This window comes from Cucurbita moschata, unplaced genomic scaffold (genome assembly GCF_002738365.1).
Source record: "Cucurbita moschata cultivar Rifu unplaced genomic scaffold, Cmos_1.0 Cmo_Scf00009, whole genome shotgun sequence".
Classification (NCBI taxonomy): Eukaryota; Viridiplantae; Streptophyta; class Magnoliopsida; order Cucurbitales; family Cucurbitaceae; genus Cucurbita; species Cucurbita moschata.
The window spans coordinates 1,233,792-1,255,516 of NW_019268525.1; the positions used below are offsets into that span (position 1 = coordinate 1,233,792).

The window sequence follows — 21,725 nt, forward strand, 5'->3', positions numbered from 1 at the left end:
TATATATATATATATATATATATATATATATATATATATATATATATATATATATCTATCTGTTGTATAAGTCAATTAATCAAAATTATGGTATTTTAATTGTATTGATATATTTAATAGTGCCAAATATATATGATTAAAAATACTATTGGAATCTTTGAAACTAATAAATAAACACATTTTCCAACCCAAAAATAATAATAATAATAATAATAATAATAAGCACATCTTTTTTCATTAATGAACAAATAAATGCATTTCAATTATTATGATAGATTTTTTTAGATTAACCATTTAATTGGAAAATGCAAAAAAAAAAAAAAAAAAAAAAAAAATTGTAGCATAAAATTATTATTATTATTATTTTGGAAGAATTCAAATCAAATGGCATCGAGCCTATCTTAATATTATCTTTTTTTTTTCTTTCTTTTTTTTGGACTAAAATAATTTGTATTTTGTTTGTTTCTTTAAGAATGATGTCCGTTTTTGTTTGTTTCTTTGGAGCAGCTTGGGGTTTTTATTTTTATTTTTATTTATTTTCTCTTTGTCTTCATTTGAATTTTTAAGTTTATAACCTAACTATATAAATTATTTTTATTAGCAAGAAAATGAAAATTAAATAAATGTGAAATGCTTCAACTAACCCTGTAGTTTTGTTACCTCTAATATATTAATATCATGTTAATATTCTAATCCAGCCCAAAAAGTTATTATTATTATTATTATTTTAAATACAATATCTATAAATTGAAAAAATCATAATTTACGGGCTTTAAAAACGTAATGGGCCAAATAGTAAAGCCCATCCATATCAAAGTTGCTTATTGGGCCAAGCATGAAAGCCCAATATATCAAGATTCAAGTAATGAGCCCAATATTGTGGCCCAATCCACATCAAGACTCTTAGTGGGCCAAACAGTAAAGCCCAGTTTACAGCAAAATTCTCTTAATGGGCTAAGCCGTAAAGCCTAGTCCATAGCAAAAATTCTTAGTGGGCCAAATAGTAAAGCTCAATCCATATCAAATCTCTTAGTAGGCCCAACAGTAAAGCCCAATCCATATCGAATTCTCTTGGTGAGCTGAGCAGTTAAGCGCAATCCATATCAAAATTTCTTACTAGGCTTAACAGTAAAGCCCAATTCATATTGAAAATCTGTAAGTGGGCCCAACAGTAAAGCCCAACTCATATTGAAAATCTGTTAATTGGGCCAAGCAGTAAAGCCCAATTCACGTTGAAAATCTGTTAATTGGGCCAAACAATAAAGCCTAGTCCATGGCAAAATTTCTTAGTGGGTCAATTGGTAAAAGCCCAAGCAATTGAGAGAGGAAATTACGGGCGTCTTAAATAGGTTTGATCTTCTTCTACTTCTTCAACCTAGGGTTGTGCACGCTGCAGGCCTCCGCCGTATCCCAAACACACAACAGCCGGTCTCTGCTTGCTAGATTCTAATGGGTAAGTTCGTGTCAATCTTGGTTTATAGAACATTTTCTTCGTAATTTATTTGTTGCTGATAAACATTCATTGATTGCTCTTGATTTTTTGATTGAGCGCAGCGAGAATTAAGGTTCACGAGCTTAGACAGAAGTCGAAGGCGGATCTTCTGACCCAGCTTAAAGACCTTAAGGCGGAGCTTGCTCTTCTGCGTGTCGCTAAGGTCACTGGTGGTGCTCCCAACAAGCTCTCCAAAATGTACGTTCTATCTTTCCATTGATTTCTCCAAAATGTACGTTTGGTTTTTTGTTGTTATAATGTTTGTGGTTTTGTTTTGGTGGTTCTTGATTGCAGTAAGGTGGTGAGGCTGTCAATTGCTCAGGTGTTGACCGTGATTTCTCAGAAACAGAAAGCTGCTCTTAGGGAAGCTTACAAGAAGAAGAAGCTTTTGCCTCTTGATTTGCGTCCCAAGAAGACCAGGGCCATTCGCCGAAGGCTCACCAAGCACCAAGTATGAACTTTCTTTCATTTGAAATGACATTTTCATACAGATTTTCCTTCCGCTGCTCTTGTATTTATCTCTGTGTCAGCTGAAAATTTGATTATTGTTGCATAAATCTAGATAATCTGTGAATTTGCTATCCATATTGTGAATGGTTGTGGATTCTGTTGTGTGTGTAGGTTTGTAGTGTTAATGTAGTATATCCATTGAATAACAACATTGCTATTACTTAACTATAGTTTGCTTTAGGCGGTCTTAGATTGTTGAGCCGTGGCAATTTTAGAAGTTTAGATTAGACTTCGATTATGAGAAAAGAACAATGTTGAACAAAATGGTGCTGGAAGATCAGAATGATGCTCCTAGAATTTGAAGCCGTCTACCCATTTCCATGCCCTAGTACTATTAACAAAACCCTCAGTTTTATGCCTTATTTAGAATGTAGAACAGAATCCTCAATTTGTTGTATTGAAATACTCGACTACCTTTCTTCCTTATTCTAATTCGACATCCATATCATGTGTTATACAGGCATCTCTATTGACCGAGCGACAGAAGAAGAAAGAGATGTACTACCCATTGAGGAAATACGCCATTAAGGTGTAGGCTTAGAGCAAATTGATTGATCATCCTTGGTATGATGCCATCTTCTACTCATTTTGGCTTTCGATTTATCGATAACGTTATTCAGACTTGAGTTTGTCTATTTTCAATCTCATTTTGTTAGATCTGTGAGAACTTTGAAGTATTTCCTTTTCCATGTAGTAATACTTTAGCGTTTCCCAAGTTTATAATGAAAAATGGTTTTGGTTAGTGGAATTTGATCTGAGCTTCAAACCCATCCGTAATTATGCAGTGTAGTTAAATGTTTCTCTTTAATATGGCTGAAATTTGGTAGAACATAAACATGGGGGTTGGAGTTAATAATCAAATGGTTCAAGCTATGGTTCTGTGTAACTAAATGTAGAAGGCTCGTGTCAGGTGGTTGTCTCGTGTCGTTTGACACTATTTATGATTAATTATTCACCCAACTCTATGAATATTTTGCCATCCCTGGCTTTAAGAGGTGTGATTGTAATAAACTTCATAATTCAAATGGTCTGGCATGGCCATGTGCGACGTTACCAAATTCCATGTCGACGAAGCGTGATAGTCACAATTATGATGTAAGGAAATAAAAATAAATGGTTACAACGAAGCTACAAGGACAGAAAATTTTAATTCATAAGGGAAAGCACATGCTAAATTTTGGTGTGGACCATATTTTTTCTTTTGTGGTTTATTAATAGAGGCAATAGGTCCATAAATCCTTTCAATTTTTATGTTTACCTTCTCCTAAATTTAAAATTTTTGTCTAGTAAGTTATTAGTTTATTTAACATTCTTTTTAATTCACAAATATACTCAAAATTATTCGTTTAGAATTCTATTAGTTCACTTTTAATAATTTTGAATAACTAATTTCTTTTTTATTTCAATATAACTCCAACGTTAAAAAATTTCAAATCTTTAAATCTTTATTTTTAAAAGAATAAATTACTTCTTAATAAAAATTTTATTTCTAACTAAAAAAAAATGTGTTCATCTATTATCTTATGTCTATTATCAATATGAACGTAACTCAATACATAAAGTTATTTACTCATAGCACATGCCCGTCCCATCGAATCTTTGTACTCGTAAAAGATCATATTTGTAAAAGAAAAACAAAGATACAAAAGGGGACTAAAATAGGTAAGTTCAGTGTGAAAGCTTAGCCATTTTAAAGATGCTATTTTGGGCAGAGCCATTGAAGAGGAGACCATGTGGTCCATATAGTGTAGCTCTGGAAGAAGAAGAAGAAGAGCACCTGGGAACATTCTTCTTACTTTTACTCAATCATTTCCTGTCTTTTTAACACTTTTACCATTTATTCATTTTAGTCGTTCCCATTTATTTATTTTAGTCGTTCAATTTTCAAAACTACTTAATTTTATACTACACGCAACCGAAACTCTATTATACACATTTACGATTAAATTTCATGAACTTTTGTAGGTGAATTTTCATGCTAAAATTACGATGGAAAGAAATTAGACAGAAACAAAAATAAAAAATTCATAATGGACATTTCGAAAGTACATGGACGAAAATGAAACAAATGTTGAAAGTACATAAACCAAAACCGGCCAAAGTAAATATTTTCTCACTTTTTTTAATTTAAAAAAGGAAAAAAAAAAAAAAAAAGAGGCGATTTTAGGTGGTTTCCTTAATGAGGAATTTAATGTTGTGCATCAGAAAGGAGGAGAGGCCCAAGTGGTAAATGCTTTTGGATGAAGAGTTGGTGAAAGTGTTAAAGAACAGCCTCCAACCTTTGTCCCCTCAACCCAACACTTTATATTTTGGTCTCTATTTAATGATATTATTTTCATTTTAGAGGTTGATGAACAATTAGAAGAAGAAGAACGCTGCTTTTCATTCATACTTAGCTTTTAATTCTGTTTTCCCCCTCTCTCTCCTCTTAATTTCATTTGCTTTTGGGAAGATAAGACCCCACAGAAACCTTTGGCCTTTGTCCCCATTAATAACTTATTATAAGGTACAAACAAAGTGGTTGTGTAAGACAATAGTGAAGCTGCAATGGCCTCTTTCCCCGGGACCGTGTCTCTTTCTTAGAACGTGTAGTGTGGATATTCAAATCTTCGACGAAGTTGTGATAGCTATCTCTCCACATGCAACGGGTTTTTACTTTTTACGTGGATACTCAAACTTTCGAGCTATGAATGTGGGCTTCTACACTCACACGCTGTTTCGAGGCTCAAAATAACTTGAAGACACATGATGCCATTATGGCACATAATACAGAATTCACCAACTACAAATTTAATGCACTCTCACAGTGCATATTTAGAGTAGGAATAATTATATCACCATAATTCAATATCCTTAATAACAAAAAACAACAAAAAGTTTTAATATTTGAATCCATTGGCATAATATTGGTAACAGATTACTGAATCATTGGCATAAATAATATTGGCAACAAAGACAACTATCAACATTTACTGAATTATTGGTAACAGATTGTTCTACCTTCTTGAATCCGTTGGCATAATATTTGAACCCAAAGTGTACATATTACTGACTAAATCGAAATAATTTTAGTAGAATATATTAGTGATTTCTCAAAATGACATGAAAAACATGATGGAAGAAGTTCACCGACAGTCATTAACTCAGTTGAAAAGTTTAAGCATTGTAAAGAAGTTGGGAGCTGCAGGAAAACGCCATGTGATTGCCATTTCTAGCTTCTTTTTTTTTTTTTTTTCATAACCAAAGAAAACAAACAAGCAACAAAAACAACCAAGCTTTTACAAGCAAAGCAGGTAGAGAAGTTAAAAGTACCTTTCATAAGAGAAACAGAGAAACAGAGAAAAAAACGGACCTTTTTTCAAAGAATTTGTCGCTGTAGATTGTGTTTTACGTCGTCAAACTTGACGAACGATAGACGCTCGTCGTTGAGCCAACTGCATTTCTCTGCAAGTGGATTCACAGTGTATTTTGCAGGGTAGCTATGGATGCAGTCTTTCCAGACATTTTCATCTTCCAAGTTGCTCATAACCTCCCACACACAGCTGTTGCATTCATAGCCTGCTCCAAAGCTTATCATCAGAATCTTGTCACCCTCTTTTAGCCTTTTTTTGGCTTCCATGTAGCCTAAAACATACCAAAGGCCACCAGTGGATGTGTTTCCAAATCTATGGAGTGCCATTCTTGCAGGCTCTAGGTCATAATCACTCAACCCTAAGCTCTTACCGATCCCATCAATGACTGCCCTTTCAGTTGGTGGTATCCCAAAGTGATCGACTCCAGTCTTCAGATTCAAGCGCACTTTCTTTTCTTCGATGTTGCCGTTGATGGTTTTGTAAAAAGGATGAGTTAGGATGGCATAGCGAAGTAGTTCCCTCAATGGTAAAATCCTAGGCAGTAGAGTTTGAAGGTTGATGGTGAGAGCTTGAGTTGCAACAGCTTTTATGTGTTTGGTGAGACGAAAACCTCGGTGACCATGGTCATCTTCCACTTGAATGGAACATCCATATGCTTCGTTGCTTGATCCCAGATGCGTTCGAAGAATACATTTAAGTTTCAGCAGAGCAGAATCCTTCAAAGCTGCCTTGTTCGTGAAGAGCATCGAACAGCCTCCCGATCGGTACAAACAGTTTGTGAGCATCATAGGCTGTTCCTTCCCACTATACCAGTTTGGTCCTATGGATTCTGTACTAACAACAACCGCATATGCATTCTTGTTTGTCTTGAACAAGTGTTTCACGAGATCAATAGCTACAATACTGGCACTGCACCCCATCCCAGAGAGGTTGAAGGCTTTGACGTCCTCCCTCATCTTGTAACGGTTTATTATTCGAGCAGTCAACGAAGGCGCTGGAGAGAACAAAGACACATTCACAACAAGTATATCAATGTCAGATGGAGAAACTCCCGTCTTGGCAAAGAGTTTGTCGAGTGCGCTCGAAAACACATCATCCATCTCCGAAATAGCATCTGATAGAGAAGGGCTTTCTTCTCTGGCTGCAATTATGTTTTTCGGGCCATAAGTTTCTCCTCCTAATCCCGAATTGACCATGCTTTTGAGTAGGTATCGGTATTCTTCAAGCCCCAGATTCCTGTTCCTCAAGATGATATTTACACAGGCTTCCACACCCAGCTTCCTGTCTTCAGTAGCTTTATAGCACTCGTACCCCAACAGATAACAGCATTGGTCTCTCCTTTGCAGAATCAACTTCCAAATGCAGAAGAAAGAATAGAAAAGAGACAGTAAACATACTACCATGAAAATCCCCATGGCCAGAGTGAGAGTGAGGAGACCAAGTTTCAGTTGGATCCTGTCATTCTATGGAGTGTAGTTATATTCAAGTTCTGTACCAACTAAGACAGCCATGCAATTTACTTTACTCGCAAATGGATGAAAACTCCAGCCTGTAAATACAGTTTGGTAGATCAAAAGAGCCATTAATTTTGATGGGCCAATAAAAGACTACAGATCAATTGTAATCAACCAACCCATCTCATACAGTTAAAATATGGTACATACTCCTAATAGTACAAGAAAACGTATTATTTAGCCAAGAACATGCTCCACTTAGAAAAGCTAACCACTGGTTTTCAGAAGCTCAAAACACACTAGTAATGAATTTCACTTCAATTATTACATTGTAGGGGAGGTTGCTATAGAATTGTTATTTCATCAGGAAACATGATCTGAAACTCTCTCTTTTTGTTCTCTGTTTTTGGCTAGTTGGGTAGTTGGTTACTGAATAACCATTGTCCCAAAGGGAGAAATTATTTGAGGAGGCTCTACAATGTAGCAGACAGTTTTGTACTATTCGATGTACAAGAAAGATAGTGCAAAAATACTCCAAATTCGTTATTATGGGCATACAGATTTTTTAATCACATTCCATTGGTTACTAAAAGGTGTCTTATTGAATATATATTTTTTTACTAATATACTAATTGAGAGAAGAAAAGCATTTCCAAATCATGATCATATTTGATAATGGCTATGGTAGATTCAAATGAGGAAGAAGATAGAGTGGGAAAATGAGTAATTTGAATTTTACAAAGTTATTGACCAACAACATGATAATGGCTGTGGTAGATTCAAATGAGTATTTTGAATTCTACAAAGTTACTAATCAACAACATGGATAATGGCTGTGGTAGATTCAATATGGTATCTGGCAGCAATCACGAATCAAAGGGAAACCATTAATTACAACTTTAGTACATGAGAATATGACACAGACTGCTCAGCTTATGAGATATCACATCACAATTGCCAAATCCACAAGGAAAACCATCGATAAGAATCAATAAATCAGTAACCATTTTCAACTCAAGTATGCAATTTAGAAAAGGGTATATAACCAGCATTCTCACCATCGCTCCACTTAGGAGAACATGCATGTCTCTGCTTGTTCACGGACAAGAAAACCTCTCTGTGATTCCATTAAAGAATCGATTAGGATGTTGATCCGATCGTCCCTTAGGGCCAATTATCCTCTCTGATTGCGTTGATAAGGAGAACAGCTCCTCTTCCATTTCCGATCTGAAATTTTAGGGCTATGGGGATTTGACGCGTCATGAGCAGATATCGCCACGTAGGGTTTTAGGGTTTTGCAGAAAGGAGAAACGTCTGAGGTAGACGGTGGGTCCCCTGGTTGTTGGGGCAAAGATGGTGATGATGTGATGCTAAGATCGATGAAAAACTCGGCTGAAAGTCCAGGCTCTCCCATGGCGACGTGTGTGCCCCTGACTCTTGACTTCCGTAATGTGGCAGACGGAAGGCGACCGGTTTGAAATTGGGCAGCGTGAAGGTCAGCGCCGTCGCTGTCCAACAGAGGTGGCGCCGGTGAGCTGCGGAATGAGGAAGGAAAGGCTCGGCGGAGGTGGCGGATGAGTACCAAACTTTTGGCGGGGACGATGGAATAATAGGATTATTAATATTATTAATATTATTTTTAAAAAAGGATTTTTTTTTCTTTTTTTTATTCGTCGGTTTTTTTTAAGACAATTAAAAAAAAAAAACTAGAAATAATATTTATAAATTTAATGTTTAATTAAATAAAAATTGATTTTTTAATTCTCTCCTGCATTTTTTCTTCCGATGGCCAGGTTCAGCAGGAATTGATTGTTAATATATTATTATTTTTTTTATTAATTTTGGAAAAATAAATTTTCCATTTACTTTGTTTATATATAATTTAAATCTAATTTGACTAAAATAAATTAATGCTTTGGAAAACGGGATGATCCAAAAAATTCAATGATTAAGAAAGTTCAATCTGACCTCAAAATTAATAAATAATCAAATAACGTTTTAATCAATACATTAAATTCTTTGAATATAAAGTTTGATTATATACACATTTTGTGAGAAAAAAAATTAAATTATAAATATATATTCTTTATAAGTTAGAAAAAATAAAATTATATTGTATATACTATTTTTTAAAATGTTATAAAATTATAAAGGCTAAGTCTAACTTTTTCAAAATTATTGGAATTGAATTAATAATTTAATGAAAAATTGTTCGTAAAGCTTTGTATTTTCTTTGTATAATAAATGTTATCTATTGGAAAATAAATATTTTAGTTGGCAAAATTATTTTCTATCCATGGTTAAAAAATTCATTTTTTTTATTGGGTTAGAATTAATTACGAGAATGAACCTTATAATTTTAGAATTCTTAGTTTATGAATTATTTATTATTGCATTCCGTTTGATTAATTCATAAATTAATGGTGAGATCATTTTTTTTTTTTTTTGTGTAAAGAGCTAAAATTCGAACAATTTTATTCTACTTAAAATTTAACTCGTAGCTTGCAGTGAGTAATTTGTGTAAGAACGACTGTAATTGCTAGTGGCAATTGCTAGTGGCAGTGGTTACTGATAGTAGCAACGATGATCGATAGTGATTATTACTGGTGGACGTTAATGAAGTGAAGGGTTGATGAGGGTATTTTGGTAATTTAGAAGGAATTCAACTAAACATTTATAAACTTTTTTGAATTCAAACAGTAATTTAAACTTCCTTTTCTTATTTGTAAGGAAAAATAAAAACAAATCCAAATCAACATATATGATATAATCCACCTCAGAAACCCCAAATTTATACATTTTCAAACGTGGACAATACGTGTCAACACGTTTCGCGTGGAGATTTCGCCACGTCATCATGTTTTGGGTTCAAACACTGTGAAAAGAAGAGGAAGAAGAAGTACTACCGGAGGAAGAAACCCCATGAAACAAATCCGACAAATACTTCCCCAAATCATCGGGAGAGAACCTCAAAACCCCTCTCTCCACACCCACCGTCTCAGCGCACCCCTCGTAAAACTCCCTGTACCTCGGCACCACCTTCCTCGCTATACACATTTTCAGCTCGTCTCTCAGCTTCCCGTCCTCCACCCTCCACGACGTCTGTTTCCGGTACGCCTCTTCAAACGCTGCATTGAACTTTCTAAACCCCTCCTTCGCCGTCTCCGGCGACCCCACTTCCGTCGAACCCCTCTCCGGCAGACACGACATCACTCTGTTCCACGCCGTCGCTTCGTAGTTCGCTGTGTACACCTTCATCTTGCTCGTGTGATTCGCCTCCCACTCGCCGCCGAGGAGGCTTCTTAGATTGGTCGCCGTTACTGTCTTCACGATGAAATTCAGGTTGTTGGCGAGGAAGAGATAGGAGAGAGATACGTCTTTGTAGAGAGCTGCTTTTGTGTCGAGTTTGCAGAGGAGGACTAGAATTAACCACCCGAGTTGCGCCGCTACTGGAGACGAGATACCGTCGTCGACGGCGTTGGTTTCCATGTACGACGCTGGAATATGAGATTTTCCGGTGGGAATGATGTCGGAGAGAGTCCCACTATAATCTCCCAGCGATGAGATGTAGTTCATCGCCGATCGGGTCAGTGGGTGGATTCCGCCGCCAGGGGCCGGAGTCTTGGATGAATATTTCTGAATTGTCAGCTCAAATTCATACAGAATGTCACGGATTAAATCCGCAAGCTTCACCATTGACGTTTGAGCTTGCGTTTTAATGGCGGACGTCGAAACAGAGTCGAATATTACCTCAATTTCCGGCAAGACTTCGTAACTCGCTTCGTAAAGCTCCATTAACAGAAAGATTTTGTCGGAATCTTTCTTCCCCTTTGCGACCAATTCCGGGAATCTAAACAACGTGATTGCACCATCTTTTGTGATGTCGGAAAAACAGGATTCTCGGATTCTTTCCGACCTCGAAAAAACATGATCGCAGAGAATTTTCTCTCCACGAAACAGAGTATTCACGGCGATCTTGATCGAATTCATCCAAATCTTAATCACATGTTCCACCGAATCCCAATTCCATCTCTGAATTCTCGAAAGTTTGAACTTCTCTGTTTCGAGCCGATACAGAGTTTCATCGACGATCGATTTTCGGATTACTTTGTAGATTTGAACACACTCTTTGCCATACCCAGAATCAATCATGCAATCAGCAATCGATTTCAAGTCCGCCGAGACTCTGTCGACGTCGCCGACAGAATCCCCTCTGCTTTCCCCGTCGGGCGTTGACCTATCAGAAGATCTACCAGAAAAGGATTCCGGGTCGATATTCTGGCGATTCTCACTCAAAATCTGGTAGAACTCCTTCTCGAGTCGTCTCATGGCAGCCTGCATCAGCTTTTGAGCTAAAACAAGGACGTTGGAGGTGGAATTCTCGGATATGACAAAGTCCATTGTCCGCCGGAGCTCATTAACGGAGTTCAAAAACTCGTCGGATTCAGCTCGGCCGTGGCGGAAGAGGAAGGTAATTCTATTGAACTCAGAGGAATCCGGGTCCCATTTCATGATGATGGGTTCCGAGTTCGTGATAGCCTCTTCCATGGCCGCCAATTGGGAAGGGTCATAGCTCGACGGCAGCGAAGGCCGGCGGCCGGAGGTGGGGAAGGAAGAAGAGGAGTGGGAGAAGCCAAAGAATTCTTTGATGTGCATTAATTTATTAGAACTCTTTGGGGTCTCCGAGAGTATCATTGGGAAAACGCTTCGAGATCTGGCTATGTAGGCATGGGAGTTTTGAAGGGATTTATAAAGATTTCAACCAGCACAATCATCCATTGACCGATTCAACATTACGTGGCTGAGCTTAGGTATATATACACACATATATATTTATTTAAAATTGTATATTTGACTTGAAAGTATATTATTATATTATAAGATATAGTACCCATGTTATTAATTTGATGAGTTGGACATATGAATTGAGATGACGTGGAGTCATAGACGAACTAGCAAAATGGACCCCACATCGGTTGAACGCTTGGAAACTTGTCGCATACTGTTGGTGTGTGTGAATAAAAATAATAGACACATCAACGATTAAAAACAAAAATATTATTTTATTTTTAAAAAAACCATTCAAAATTCCGACTAATAATATAATATAATATAATAAAAAATAATTAACGGTAGCACTTAAAAATGCCATAATTTATAATGCTAACATAGCTGTCCGTGGAAAGTTTCAAAGTTTGGATATATACTTTGGAGTAATGTGTCGCACACAATTTTTGTGGACTATATAAATCAATACATTGTTGTTAAATATAATATATAGTTTTTTTTTCGGTGTTTATACTGTTTAGTTCATATCATTCATAAAACTGAGTCAATATTGTGGTGAATTTTTTTAAACCAAAATTATTAGTTCTATCTACTCAAATTATACGCTATCAAAGTTGTAATTATTGTTTATTTACCTTTAATTTATAATATTATTTTTTAAAATTATTTTCAACATTTTTAAAAAATAATATTAATATTTTCAAAGAAAGAGATAATTTTTTTAAATAATAAACACCCTCAAAGAAACAAACAACAAAGTTCTAAAAGTCTAATTTAATTTTTTTTCAATACCCACCAAAATAAGGAGAGAAAAAAAAAACAGATAATCATGGGCATGCCTTAAATTTTGACCATGACCATGAGACCTAGTCTTCAAGGAAATGATCACATGGCATATCTTTTATAATGAAAAATAAAAAAATTATATAATTTCTAAATACGAGGAATGGTCGACCATGTATGACAATCCAACAAAATTTTAAGGAAAGAATAAGAAGGATATCATCGTAAAATGATTAAAAATTGTCATTATTCTTCAAATAATGACCATTGTGTCACATAATTTAGGATTATTGGTGTTTTTTGTCTTGTTATTTATCTTTATTAAAATATTATATCATACGAGAAGTTTGAAAATTAAAAATATTTGATATTTGTAATAGATGTTAGTGGTATATGGTAATTTATAAATATTTAATATTTAAGTTAACGTAATTTAGTTTTTTAAATAATTAAATAAAAATAATCCTAAAAATAACCAAAGTATTTGAAAAAGCTAATTAATTAATCCGCTATTTTTTTTTATTTTAAATTGACAATTATTTTGGTAGAATTATCTATTTTCCGCCTAACTTTTTTTTTTGTATTGACCATTCTTTCCCGAAAATTAGGTAGAGAAAAAACTGTCACTAGTTTATTTTTCTTTTAAAATTCATGAGTTAAAAATTTAATTTTTATTAAATATAAGATTTAATTTTATAAATACTTATTTAAAATAAAAATTGACTTGATCAAACTACATATCTTACAAATTAATTAATTAATTAATTATTAATGAAAAGAAATAAAAGGAGAATCCACACCACACTAAATTCAATTAATAATGTGAATAAAAAAAATTAATTGACCACATATAAATTCATTTAATTATTAAAAAAATAAAATCCAACTAATTTCCCATTTAAAAAAAAGGTCATATCCAGGTTGGGCTGAGAATATTGACCCGATTGGGGCAACGGGCTATTGGGCTATTGGGCCATGGACTTTGTTCAGACATGGATTTAAAAATCTCTTAAAATAATAATTGTACTCAAAATAATTTAGTCGCGGAAAAAAAAAATTTCATAAATTTTGGTTTGATTTTCATCCTATTTAAAATTATATATTAATTTCAGAAATGATTTCTTTGGTAGCCTTTTTATTTTTTTTCTTTTATGATAATTCTTTTTTTTTTTTTTGTAATTTTTAAAACTTAGAATGGTTTTTAAAAAATAGATATAATGTTTTTTTTTAAAGAAAAATAAAGAAATGGGTAACAAACAAAATAATTTTTAGAAAAATAAGGAACTAGAAGTAAAATCATGAAAAGATTTTTAAGTTTTTAAATTTTTATAACATTAAAAATATATATATATATATATATGAGAGTGGTATTAATAGCCTAGATCCTATCAAATATTTCTCATTCAATAATTATTATTTTATAAAAAATATTATATTTTTTTATTAATAATATAGTATTTTAAATAATTTAATTTTTTTTTTATCTATAATATTTTTAAAAAAATTATTAAAAACTACCACCTACCCTAAACTAAATATGTACTATGTTATTAGGTTAAAATTAATTATTTCATACTATAAAGTAGATCAGATATCAAAATCGTAGTAGTTACATTGAAAATCTTGTAACGTGGTAATGAGAAGTTATAGAAGGCCGACCTTTTAGGTAAAATAAAAAAATAATTATACCATGTTAAGTAAGATGCAAAATAAATAATATCATATTAATGTAATAAATATATCTTAATAATAAACTATATAATTTAAGCGACACCTAATAAAATCAAAAAGTAACAATCAAATTTAAGTGAGACCGATAAAATCCATCGGTATGAAAACTATATCTAACTAAAATGTTAAGCTAATAAAAGTTGAAAAAAAAATTAAAAATTTGACTAAAAGTTATAATAATTAAAGGCTCTAATTCTATTGGACCAAAAGGTCATGGTTTAATTAATGAGATACAATTTTTCAATTTTAGTATATAGTTTTTTTATAATAACGTTAAAATTTGTCATTTCCTTAATACATGTACTTAAAATTATATTAATTATTCTTCAACGATAAGAAAATATTAGAATTATAATAATTATTTCTAAAAATGGAAAATTTTGAAATTTTGAAATTTTAAAAAGATCAACTAAATTAATAAATTTATATCTTTTAGAAAGAATTTAAATACTTATGTATGTGTCTTTTATGTTTCAATTTTATTAAAAAAATGTTTATAAAATGTCCATATAGATTATCATGTCTATATAATTTAATAAATGTTACGTGCTAAAGTTTCTTATCGTTAATATTTATATTTATAGATATAGTAATATATTTGGTTAAGATTTTTTTAAAATTTTTTTATTGATATCTTAATCGCAAAATAAAAATTTATCTATTAAAATTCATATATATATATATATATATATATGTGTGAGATGTCCCACATTGGTTGAGAGGAGAACAAACCACCCTTTATAAGGTGTAGAAATCTTATCATAGCAGATGCACTTTAAAGTGTTGAGGGGAAGCCCGAAAGGGAAAACCTAAAAAAGATAATATCTACTAGCTGTGGATCGGGTTGTTACAAATGGTATAGAGCTAGACGTGGGATGATGTGCCAGTCTTCTCGCTAACACGAGTCGGTGTGTCAGTAAGGACGTTGAGCCCAAAGGAGGTGGATTTAGGGCGGTCCCACATCAAGCTTTGAGTCTTCCATGGCTTTAAATTATGAGTAGCAAACAATCTGAATCCATCTGAGAGGAAACATTCTAAAGGCACCATGGAAGAACTGATGATGGCAATATCTTTCATTCTCTTCCTCTTCACACTCATCAAGCTCCTCCTCCAATGGAGAAACCAACCCTCTTGCTACATGCTAGCCTACCAATGCTACAAACCCTCCGACCCGACACGAAAACTCGACACCGATTCATGTGTACGAGTCATCCTCCGCAACAAAAACCTCGGCCTCGACGAGTACAGATTCCTTCTCAAGACCATCGTCAGCTCCGGCATTGGCGAACACACCTACGCTCCAAAGAACGTGATCGAAGGCCGTGAAGAAACCCCAACCCTAAACGACTCCCTCTCCGAAATGGACGACATCATTTTCGACACGCTCGATAACCTTTTTGCTAAGACTAATGTTTCTCCTTCCGACATCAAAATATTGGTCGTTAGCGTGTCGTTGTTCTCGCCGTCGCCTTGTTTGACATCGAGGATTGTGAACCGTTACAAGATGAGGGAAGATGTGAAGGCTTTTAATCTGTCGGGAATGGGGTGCAGTGCGAGCATTGTGGCTATTGATTTGGTGAATAATTTGTTTAAGTGTTATGAGAATTGCTATGCCATTGTTGTTGCTACTGAGTCTATTGGGCCTAATTGGTATAGTGGGAAGGAGAAACAAATGATTCTTTCAAACTGTTTGTTCCGGTCGGGTGGGTGTTCGATGCTTTTCACGAATAGAAGAGATTTGAGACATCAAGCCATGTTGAAGCTTAAATGTTTGGTTCGGACACATCTCGGAGCTAACGATGAAGCATATCAATGTTGTATTCAGGTAACAATTTATGTTAATACGTTACGATAACGGCGTGTTCGAATTCTTATCGCTTTTACACGAGAGAGTGTCGCACTACTCTCTCGTAGAGGGGAAAGAATAGAATCTCGAACCTCTTAATTGAAAATATATGTCTAATCAGTTGAGGTTTATGTTGGTTAAACAGAGTCGGGAAAGAAAATGGTGGTGGGTTCCTCGTCTTGTGTCTTAAGGTTGAAGACGATAATAGATATCGAGGGTATAGTTGAAAATATGTCTAAACTAGTTGAGTTACGTTTAGGTTTACGTTGGTTAAACAGGGTCGGGAAAGGGGATGGAGGTGGGTTCCTTGAACTTCTTTTGTATATCTTGTGTCTTAAGGTTGAAGACGATAACGGATATCGAGGGTTTAAGCTAACAAAGAACCTTTTAATTGAAATATGTGTCTAAATCAGTTGACTTACGTTGTCTCGTGTTTTAAGATTTACGTTGGTTAAACAGGGTCAGGAAAGGGGATGGAGACAAGTTTCTCGAACCTCTTTTGTATGTCATATTAAACCACGACTAAATTTAAAAGTTTACATCGTGTTGTGTTTCAAGGTTGAAGACGATAACGGATATCGAGGGTTCAGGTTAACAAAGAACCTCCCAAAAGCAGCGGCCAAAATATTTGCAATGAATTTAAGGGTTTTAGTGCCAAAGATTTTGCCATTAAGGGAGCTACTTCATCTCGCCATAGCTAACTCTCTGAGCCAAAAGAAACCAAAAGAAGCCATGGGAGGAGGAGGAGGTCAAGTTGTAGGTTTGAATCTCAAGACAGGCGTGGACCACTTCTGCATCCACCCTGGTGGGCGAGCCGTTATCGACAGTGTCGGTAAAAGTTTAGGTCTCAACAGTTACGATCTCGAGCCAGCTCGAATGGCGCTGCATCGATTCGGTAACACTTCATCGGCAGGTAACCTCAATCTCTGAATAAGACTATATCATAAACTGGGTCTCTCTCGGGATCGTCATATCGTCATTCTCGAGTGGTACGTGCAGGATTTTGGTACGTGTTCGGGTACATGGAAGCGAAAAAGAGGCTGAAGAAAGGGGATAGGATATTAATGATAAGCTTTGGAGCAGGATTCAAGTGCAATAATTGTGCATGGGAAGTTAGTAGAGATTTGGACGATGAAAATGTGTGGAAGGATTGCATTCAAAGTTACCCTCTTCAAAATTTGGTGAACCCTTTCATGGAGAAGTACAGTTGGATCTATGATGAGTGCTTGAACTTCATTAGAACCATCGAATTAACTTCTACCTAATTTCCTTTTTATTTAGTTTTTTAATTCCAATAAATAAATTTAATCGTAATTACGATATCTACTTATAAAAATTAAAGGGTGGACGAATATTATATTACCGTCTCCGTCTCTACTTTGCTTTTTCTTAGAGCGTGGAAGACTATGTTGTAATATTGAAATTTAAGTTTATAAAAAATATATTGAAGAATATATTATTGTTATTTTTTTTTTTTTGTTATGAAATATTTTTGGATTCCTTAAATTTTTAGATCTACTCATATATTGTACACTTCAGACTGTTGCGTGTTGTCGTTGGCCTTACGGTTTTAAAACGCATTTGTTGTTAGAGAAAGGTTTCAACGCCGTTAATGTTTCATATCCACTCCTTTGGGGGCAGTGTCTTCGCTTGTACACTACTCGATGGTTTGATTCTGATATCATTTGTAATAACTTGAGCTCATTGTTAATAGATATTGTCTATCTTAGCTTGCTACGTTGAGAGGTTTTCATACCGTTTTTGGTGTGTTTCTATGTGCGGTTGTGCATGAAACATGTAGCCTCAGCCATGCAAGCAGAAGCAGGCGGAAGGATTGATGAGGTAATAAATTGGTCAAACGAAATCTCTGAAATTTGTGCCCTTTTCAATAACTCTCTTTCTGACGCTATTTGTCCACTTGTTTTTTGCTACTTAAATTTTGAAGTAAATAATCAACCAACCCCCCTACACTCCCATGAATCTTCAGCGGTTTGAAGTAATGATACGTTGAAATTCTAGCTCGTGGAACTTTAGTTTATATGATTTGTAAATATTAGTATGCCGACGTTAATATGTGAGATCATAAATTGGTTGGAGAGGAGAACAAAACATTACTTATAAGGCTGTGTAAACCTCTCTAAAAGATGCGTTTTAAAATTGAATATCTACTAACAGCGAGCTTGGACTGTTACAGAAGCTCATCAGTATATAGACATAAACTCTTAGTAAACTGCCATCCAAAATTGTTTAATGAGGTCCATGTTGCTTTATTTTGTCCAACTATTCAATTTTTATTTTGTCCAACTATTCAATTTCTCGAACATTTGTCTGCAACATCAGGTCATAGCAAATAATATTAGTTCAACATGTTTATTATTTAAATTCACGTTGTTCTTGGATTCTCAATTTGACATGATACCATATCGATTGTCTTCAACGTCGTATCTTCCTATTTATCGAAATGTCTAAATATGGTACTTCAACGTCGTATCTTCCTATTTATCGAAATGTCTAAATATGGTACGGTTATTTCGTTATTTTCTCGTCGTGTCGTGGGAGCTTTGAAGGCAATGTCTGAGCACACTCAGAATTTTGCAGAAGAAACGAAAGGTCTGTTTAGACAACATTTTGTGCGTTATAAATGCTGTTTCATAGAGTTGTTGAGATAAGAAGGAAATATTGAAACCATATTTCTTTTACTCCCCTCTGCTTTCTCATATGTAGAACAAACCATGATCTTTTTTTTTAGATTCACTAAATCAAATAAATTTAATAAATTTCTATTTGGTGAATATTACAAAAGTCAATATTAATTTATTTTTCAGGTTTTTAATATTCTAGATTTTTAACCAAAATAATTAGAAATTAAATGGAAAATATTTTAATTTAATAAATTTCTAGCTTTTTCATGTTCCGTTTGTTTAATTCCTTTATTTAAACTAATTACTAAATCATTTAATTAATCAATTTAATCCTATCGACATGAGAAACCACCTTCATAAAAGCCCGTACAAGAATATTGATAACCAATCCATACCTTAAAAACGAAACAAGTAACTAATTTAGAATACAAAATTTAAAACTTAATTTGGTGTGGGGACCACTCCTGAGGAGGGCCCCTCCAAAAATAGGCGTATGCCGCTGTAAGCGGCGAACACACGGTATTCTTTAGTAAAAGGCGAAAGAATAGTTCGCTCTGTGTTCACCGCACGGCTCCGTGTGAAAAACCTGAGCCGGGTGGCTTCTTTTATAGCTATGGGAATCGCTCCAAGACGTGAGACTTAGCGATGTGGGACAAAATGAATATAAGATTTCAGAGTTTCCTTCTAATAATATATCCATTTTTCATTCTCCAAGTCAGCAAAAAAGAAAAAAAAAAAAAAAAACTTATATTTCTTCATAGATCTTTCACTTAGTGTTCGTAGGAATTTTTTTTTTTCTTTATATTTAACTAATTTGCGGCTTGATTTTCATCCTGTTGGTTTGGCAGATGATGAACTGAAACAACTTGACTCATGAAACATTGAACTTGGAAAGACCTAACTAATTTGGTTTTGCTAGCACATCTAAACGACCTTAGTGTTCGGAGTCCTTCCTTTTTTCTTGATTATGGAGCTCTAAATTGATTGATTCTCGCAATATTTCTTCAGATTATATGTTGATGCTGACGATTATTCAAATTTTGAGCGTCGACTTTGCGGTCTGTTGATCCAGGTAAAATTTTAAGTAACATGCATTGCCGTCTTCTAGTTTCGATTGAACTGCTAATTGAAAAGCTCAGAGAATGATTCTGTCAATTTCGCGAATGAGATTTTAGGTTAAATTGTTTCCGAGTTCGACGTTGATCAATGTAGAGTGCATGAGATTCTATATTCCGTTACTTTTTCGAACATCGGGGATTTGTGTGTAGAAATGCACAAAGCACGAGAGTGTATAATATAGGATTTTCTGAGACCTAAGCCTGTGAATATTCAAGTACAGGCATCCCGATTCTAGGCTTTACAATTTCAAGCTATAGATTGCCTAATGTTTCAAACCTGAATAGCAGATAACTCCCCCTGCATAATGGGATTTTTTATTCGAGTGGATAGCTCGAGGAGCAGGGGCTTCCTTCTTTCCGGCATGGGGTCTATGAATTTGGTTGATTGAATACAACATCTTTGGTTTTTTATGTATTAGAGATTTGAGTTTATGTAGTTAAAACGTTCGAAATAGTTGCTGAAATTGGTTGAGATAGGCATGTTATGTTGCATTTTAATTAAGTCCTACATGTTGTACCCAACAGTACAAATTACAGATAGCCATGAACTACATTTTGCGTTTAGTTATAGCATACCCAACGTAGGAATCTTGTAAGAAGAAAGATGTCATTAATATCTTATCATTCTCTATCAATCTCTATCAGCCCCTGCAAAGTTACTGGTATTTCCTGATCATCAGAAACTGCCAGGGTGGATGATGATAATAAGTAAATCCCAACTTCGCTAACTGTCTTCTTTGAATGTAATGGTTGCTGAGATTGAGACTGCTTGCAGTGTGCAATGGCTCCCTGAACTGAGTTCTCAAACTCTGAATTCATACCGCCGCATACCTTTTGAAAATACCCTTTTGAATCGTTTGGACATGAAGAGGAAGTGGGATGCAACATTGCAGAAGATGATGGCTTGATATTTGGTTGTCTCTTAATGGCCAGTGAGAACGATCTTCTGTTGTGATCCATATTGCCTTTTTCCTTATTCAAATTGGCAATAGAGATTGGAATTTGTCCCAATGGCTTTCTCTTTTCCAATTTAGCTCCCTTCTTTGAGCATTCATTGGCTTTTGAAGCTAATCCTTCATCTGCCATCTTTGTAGCTGCTGCAGTGGACTCCTCTGAGCAACCTGATTTGGTGAACAAAGATTTGATGTAAGCTCTGGAAGCTTTCAGCTTGAGACAAAGGGAAGAATGCTTAAGCTTTTTGGTCCAAGACTTTTTCGAACTTTCACCATTCAAATAGCTCGCTTCGGATGAATACTCTAGAAGATATTCGTCTGGATTTAGTTCCCTACTAATCTGACAAGATTCGGAAGGAGAAATGTTGCAGGATTCTAAAGGAGTACTTGTTGCAGTAGGCGAATTGACAGCAGTGGAAAATGGAGTGCTGTAAAATTCTTCAAAAATGTCTATTCTGTAATCATAATCAGAACTAGACTTCTGCAGCAGTTTCTCTACCATTTGCAGGCGTGGGGGACGATGAAGCGGGAGAAGCTTCCCATTGTAGAAGAGCTCGTCAGCTGGAGAAGTCGTAGGCTCTCTTTCCCGAGTATTCGAAGACATTTGAAACTCGAACTCTCTGGATTGCCGCGGAGAGCTTTTGGAGTGACAGAGAAAGTTGGAGTACGGACCAATTTCCATATCTATATAGTCATCATCTGCTGAATCATAAGATGGGATGTCAACAGCCATATCTAGTAACTCCCTCGCTCTCTATTGCTAATCTTTGCTGATCTGAAACTATGCTTTATCAGGTGGTTCAAGGGCCGGAGCACCTTTACACCTGAGGATGCTCGACTTTATATCAGGTCCATAGAGATAAAAAGTATAGGGAATTTATAAATGGCACTCTTTTAATAATGCTTCCAAGATGAAATTAGAACATAAATAGAGCTAACCTGCAGGACCAGCATTGACCCATACCACAATTTTATTAATCCTCAGTGAACTAGTTTTTTTTTTTTTTTTTTTTTTTTTTTTTTTTTTTTTTTTTTTTTTTTTTTTTTTTTTTTTT

At 34.8% G+C, this 21,725-nt stretch overlaps 5 protein-coding genes and 1 non-coding gene across 6 annotated transcripts; 2 read left to right on the forward strand and 4 right to left on the reverse strand.

Moving 5' to 3' along the window:
* The first annotated feature begins 1,343 nt into the window (after window positions 1-1,343).
* On the forward strand, window positions 1,344-2,753 carry LOC111446919 (60S ribosomal protein L35-like). The gene is made up of 4 exons (XM_023085845.1): window positions 1,344-1,453; window positions 1,555-1,690; window positions 1,787-1,943; window positions 2,463-2,753. The coding sequence occupies exons 1-4, from the start codon at window positions 1,450-1,452 to the stop codon at window positions 2,535-2,537; spliced, it is 372 nt and encodes a 123-aa protein (XP_022941613.1). The 5' UTR covers window positions 1,344-1,449; the 3' UTR covers window positions 2,538-2,753.
* Window positions 2,754-5,201: 2,448 nt separating this feature from the next.
* LOC111446876 (3-ketoacyl-CoA synthase 19-like) lies at window positions 5,202-8,406 on the reverse strand. The gene is made up of 2 exons (XM_023085783.1): window positions 7,868-8,406; window positions 5,202-6,904 (listed from the first exon to the last, which is right to left on the reverse strand). The coding sequence occupies exon 2, from the start codon at window positions 6,768-6,770 to the stop codon at window positions 5,361-5,363; it is 1,410 nt and encodes a 469-aa protein (XP_022941551.1). The 5' UTR covers window positions 6,771-6,904; window positions 7,868-8,406; the 3' UTR covers window positions 5,202-5,360.
* A 1,104-nt stretch (window positions 8,407-9,510) lies between these two features.
* LOC111447039 (exocyst complex component EXO70H1-like) lies at window positions 9,511-11,540 on the reverse strand. Its single transcript, XM_023086002.1, has one exon. The coding sequence runs from the start codon at window positions 11,502-11,504 to the stop codon at window positions 9,678-9,680; it is 1,827 nt and encodes a 608-aa protein (XP_022941770.1). The 5' UTR covers window positions 11,505-11,540; the 3' UTR covers window positions 9,511-9,677.
* A 3,304-nt stretch (window positions 11,541-14,844) lies between these two features.
* LOC111447035 (3-ketoacyl-CoA synthase 19-like) lies at window positions 14,845-17,354 on the forward strand. The gene is made up of 3 exons (XM_023085999.1): window positions 14,845-15,936; window positions 16,516-16,870; window positions 16,957-17,354. The coding sequence occupies exons 1-3, from the start codon at window positions 15,157-15,159 to the stop codon at window positions 17,220-17,222; spliced, it is 1,401 nt and encodes a 466-aa protein (XP_022941767.1). The 5' UTR covers window positions 14,845-15,156; the 3' UTR covers window positions 17,223-17,354.
* A 1,702-nt stretch (window positions 17,355-19,056) lies between these two features.
* On the reverse strand, window positions 19,057-19,172 carry LOC111448062. Its single transcript, XR_002711360.1, has one exon. It is a non-coding gene; the product is annotated as a U5 spliceosomal RNA (small nuclear RNA).
* Window positions 19,173-19,677: 505 nt separating this feature from the next.
* LOC111448007 (probable membrane-associated kinase regulator 4) lies at window positions 19,678-21,403 on the reverse strand. Its single transcript, XM_023087441.1, has one exon. It carries the CDS (start codon window positions 21,401-21,403, stop codon window positions 20,339-20,341), a length of 1,065 nt encoding a protein of 354 aa, XP_022943209.1. The 3' UTR covers window positions 19,678-20,338.
* Window positions 21,404-21,725: the final 322 nt, after the last annotated feature.

Bases quoted from the DNA above. Each gene is read 5' to 3' on its own strand.
- LOC111446919 (XM_023085845.1), top strand. The intron at 1,691-1,786 runs GTACGTTCTATC...TCTTGATTGCAG, and splicing joins CCCAACAAGCTCTCCAAAAT to TAAGGTGGTGAGGCTGTCAA. The intron at 1,944-2,462 runs GTATGAACTTTC...TGTGTTATACAG, and splicing joins GAAGGCTCACCAAGCACCAA to GCATCTCTATTGACCGAGCG.
- LOC111446876 (XM_023085783.1), bottom strand. From the start codon at position 6,770: ATGGGGATTTTCATGGTAGTATGTTTACTGTCTCTTTTCTATTCTTTC.
- LOC111447039 (XM_023086002.1), bottom strand. From the start codon at position 11,504: ATGATACTCTCGGAGACCCCAAAGAGTTCTAATAAATTAATGCACATC.
- LOC111447035 (XM_023085999.1), top strand. From the start codon at position 15,157: ATGGAAGAACTGATGATGGCAATATCTTTCATTCTCTTCCTCTTCACA. The intron at 15,937-16,515 runs GTAACAATTTAT...TTGTGTTTCAAG, and splicing joins CATATCAATGTTGTATTCAG to GTTGAAGACGATAACGGATA. The intron at 16,871-16,956 runs GTAACCTCAATC...TGGTACGTGCAG, and splicing joins CGGTAACACTTCATCGGCAG to GATTTTGGTACGTGTTCGGG.
- LOC111448007 (XM_023087441.1), bottom strand. From the start codon at position 21,403: ATGGCTGTTGACATCCCATCTTATGATTCAGCAGATGATGACTATATA.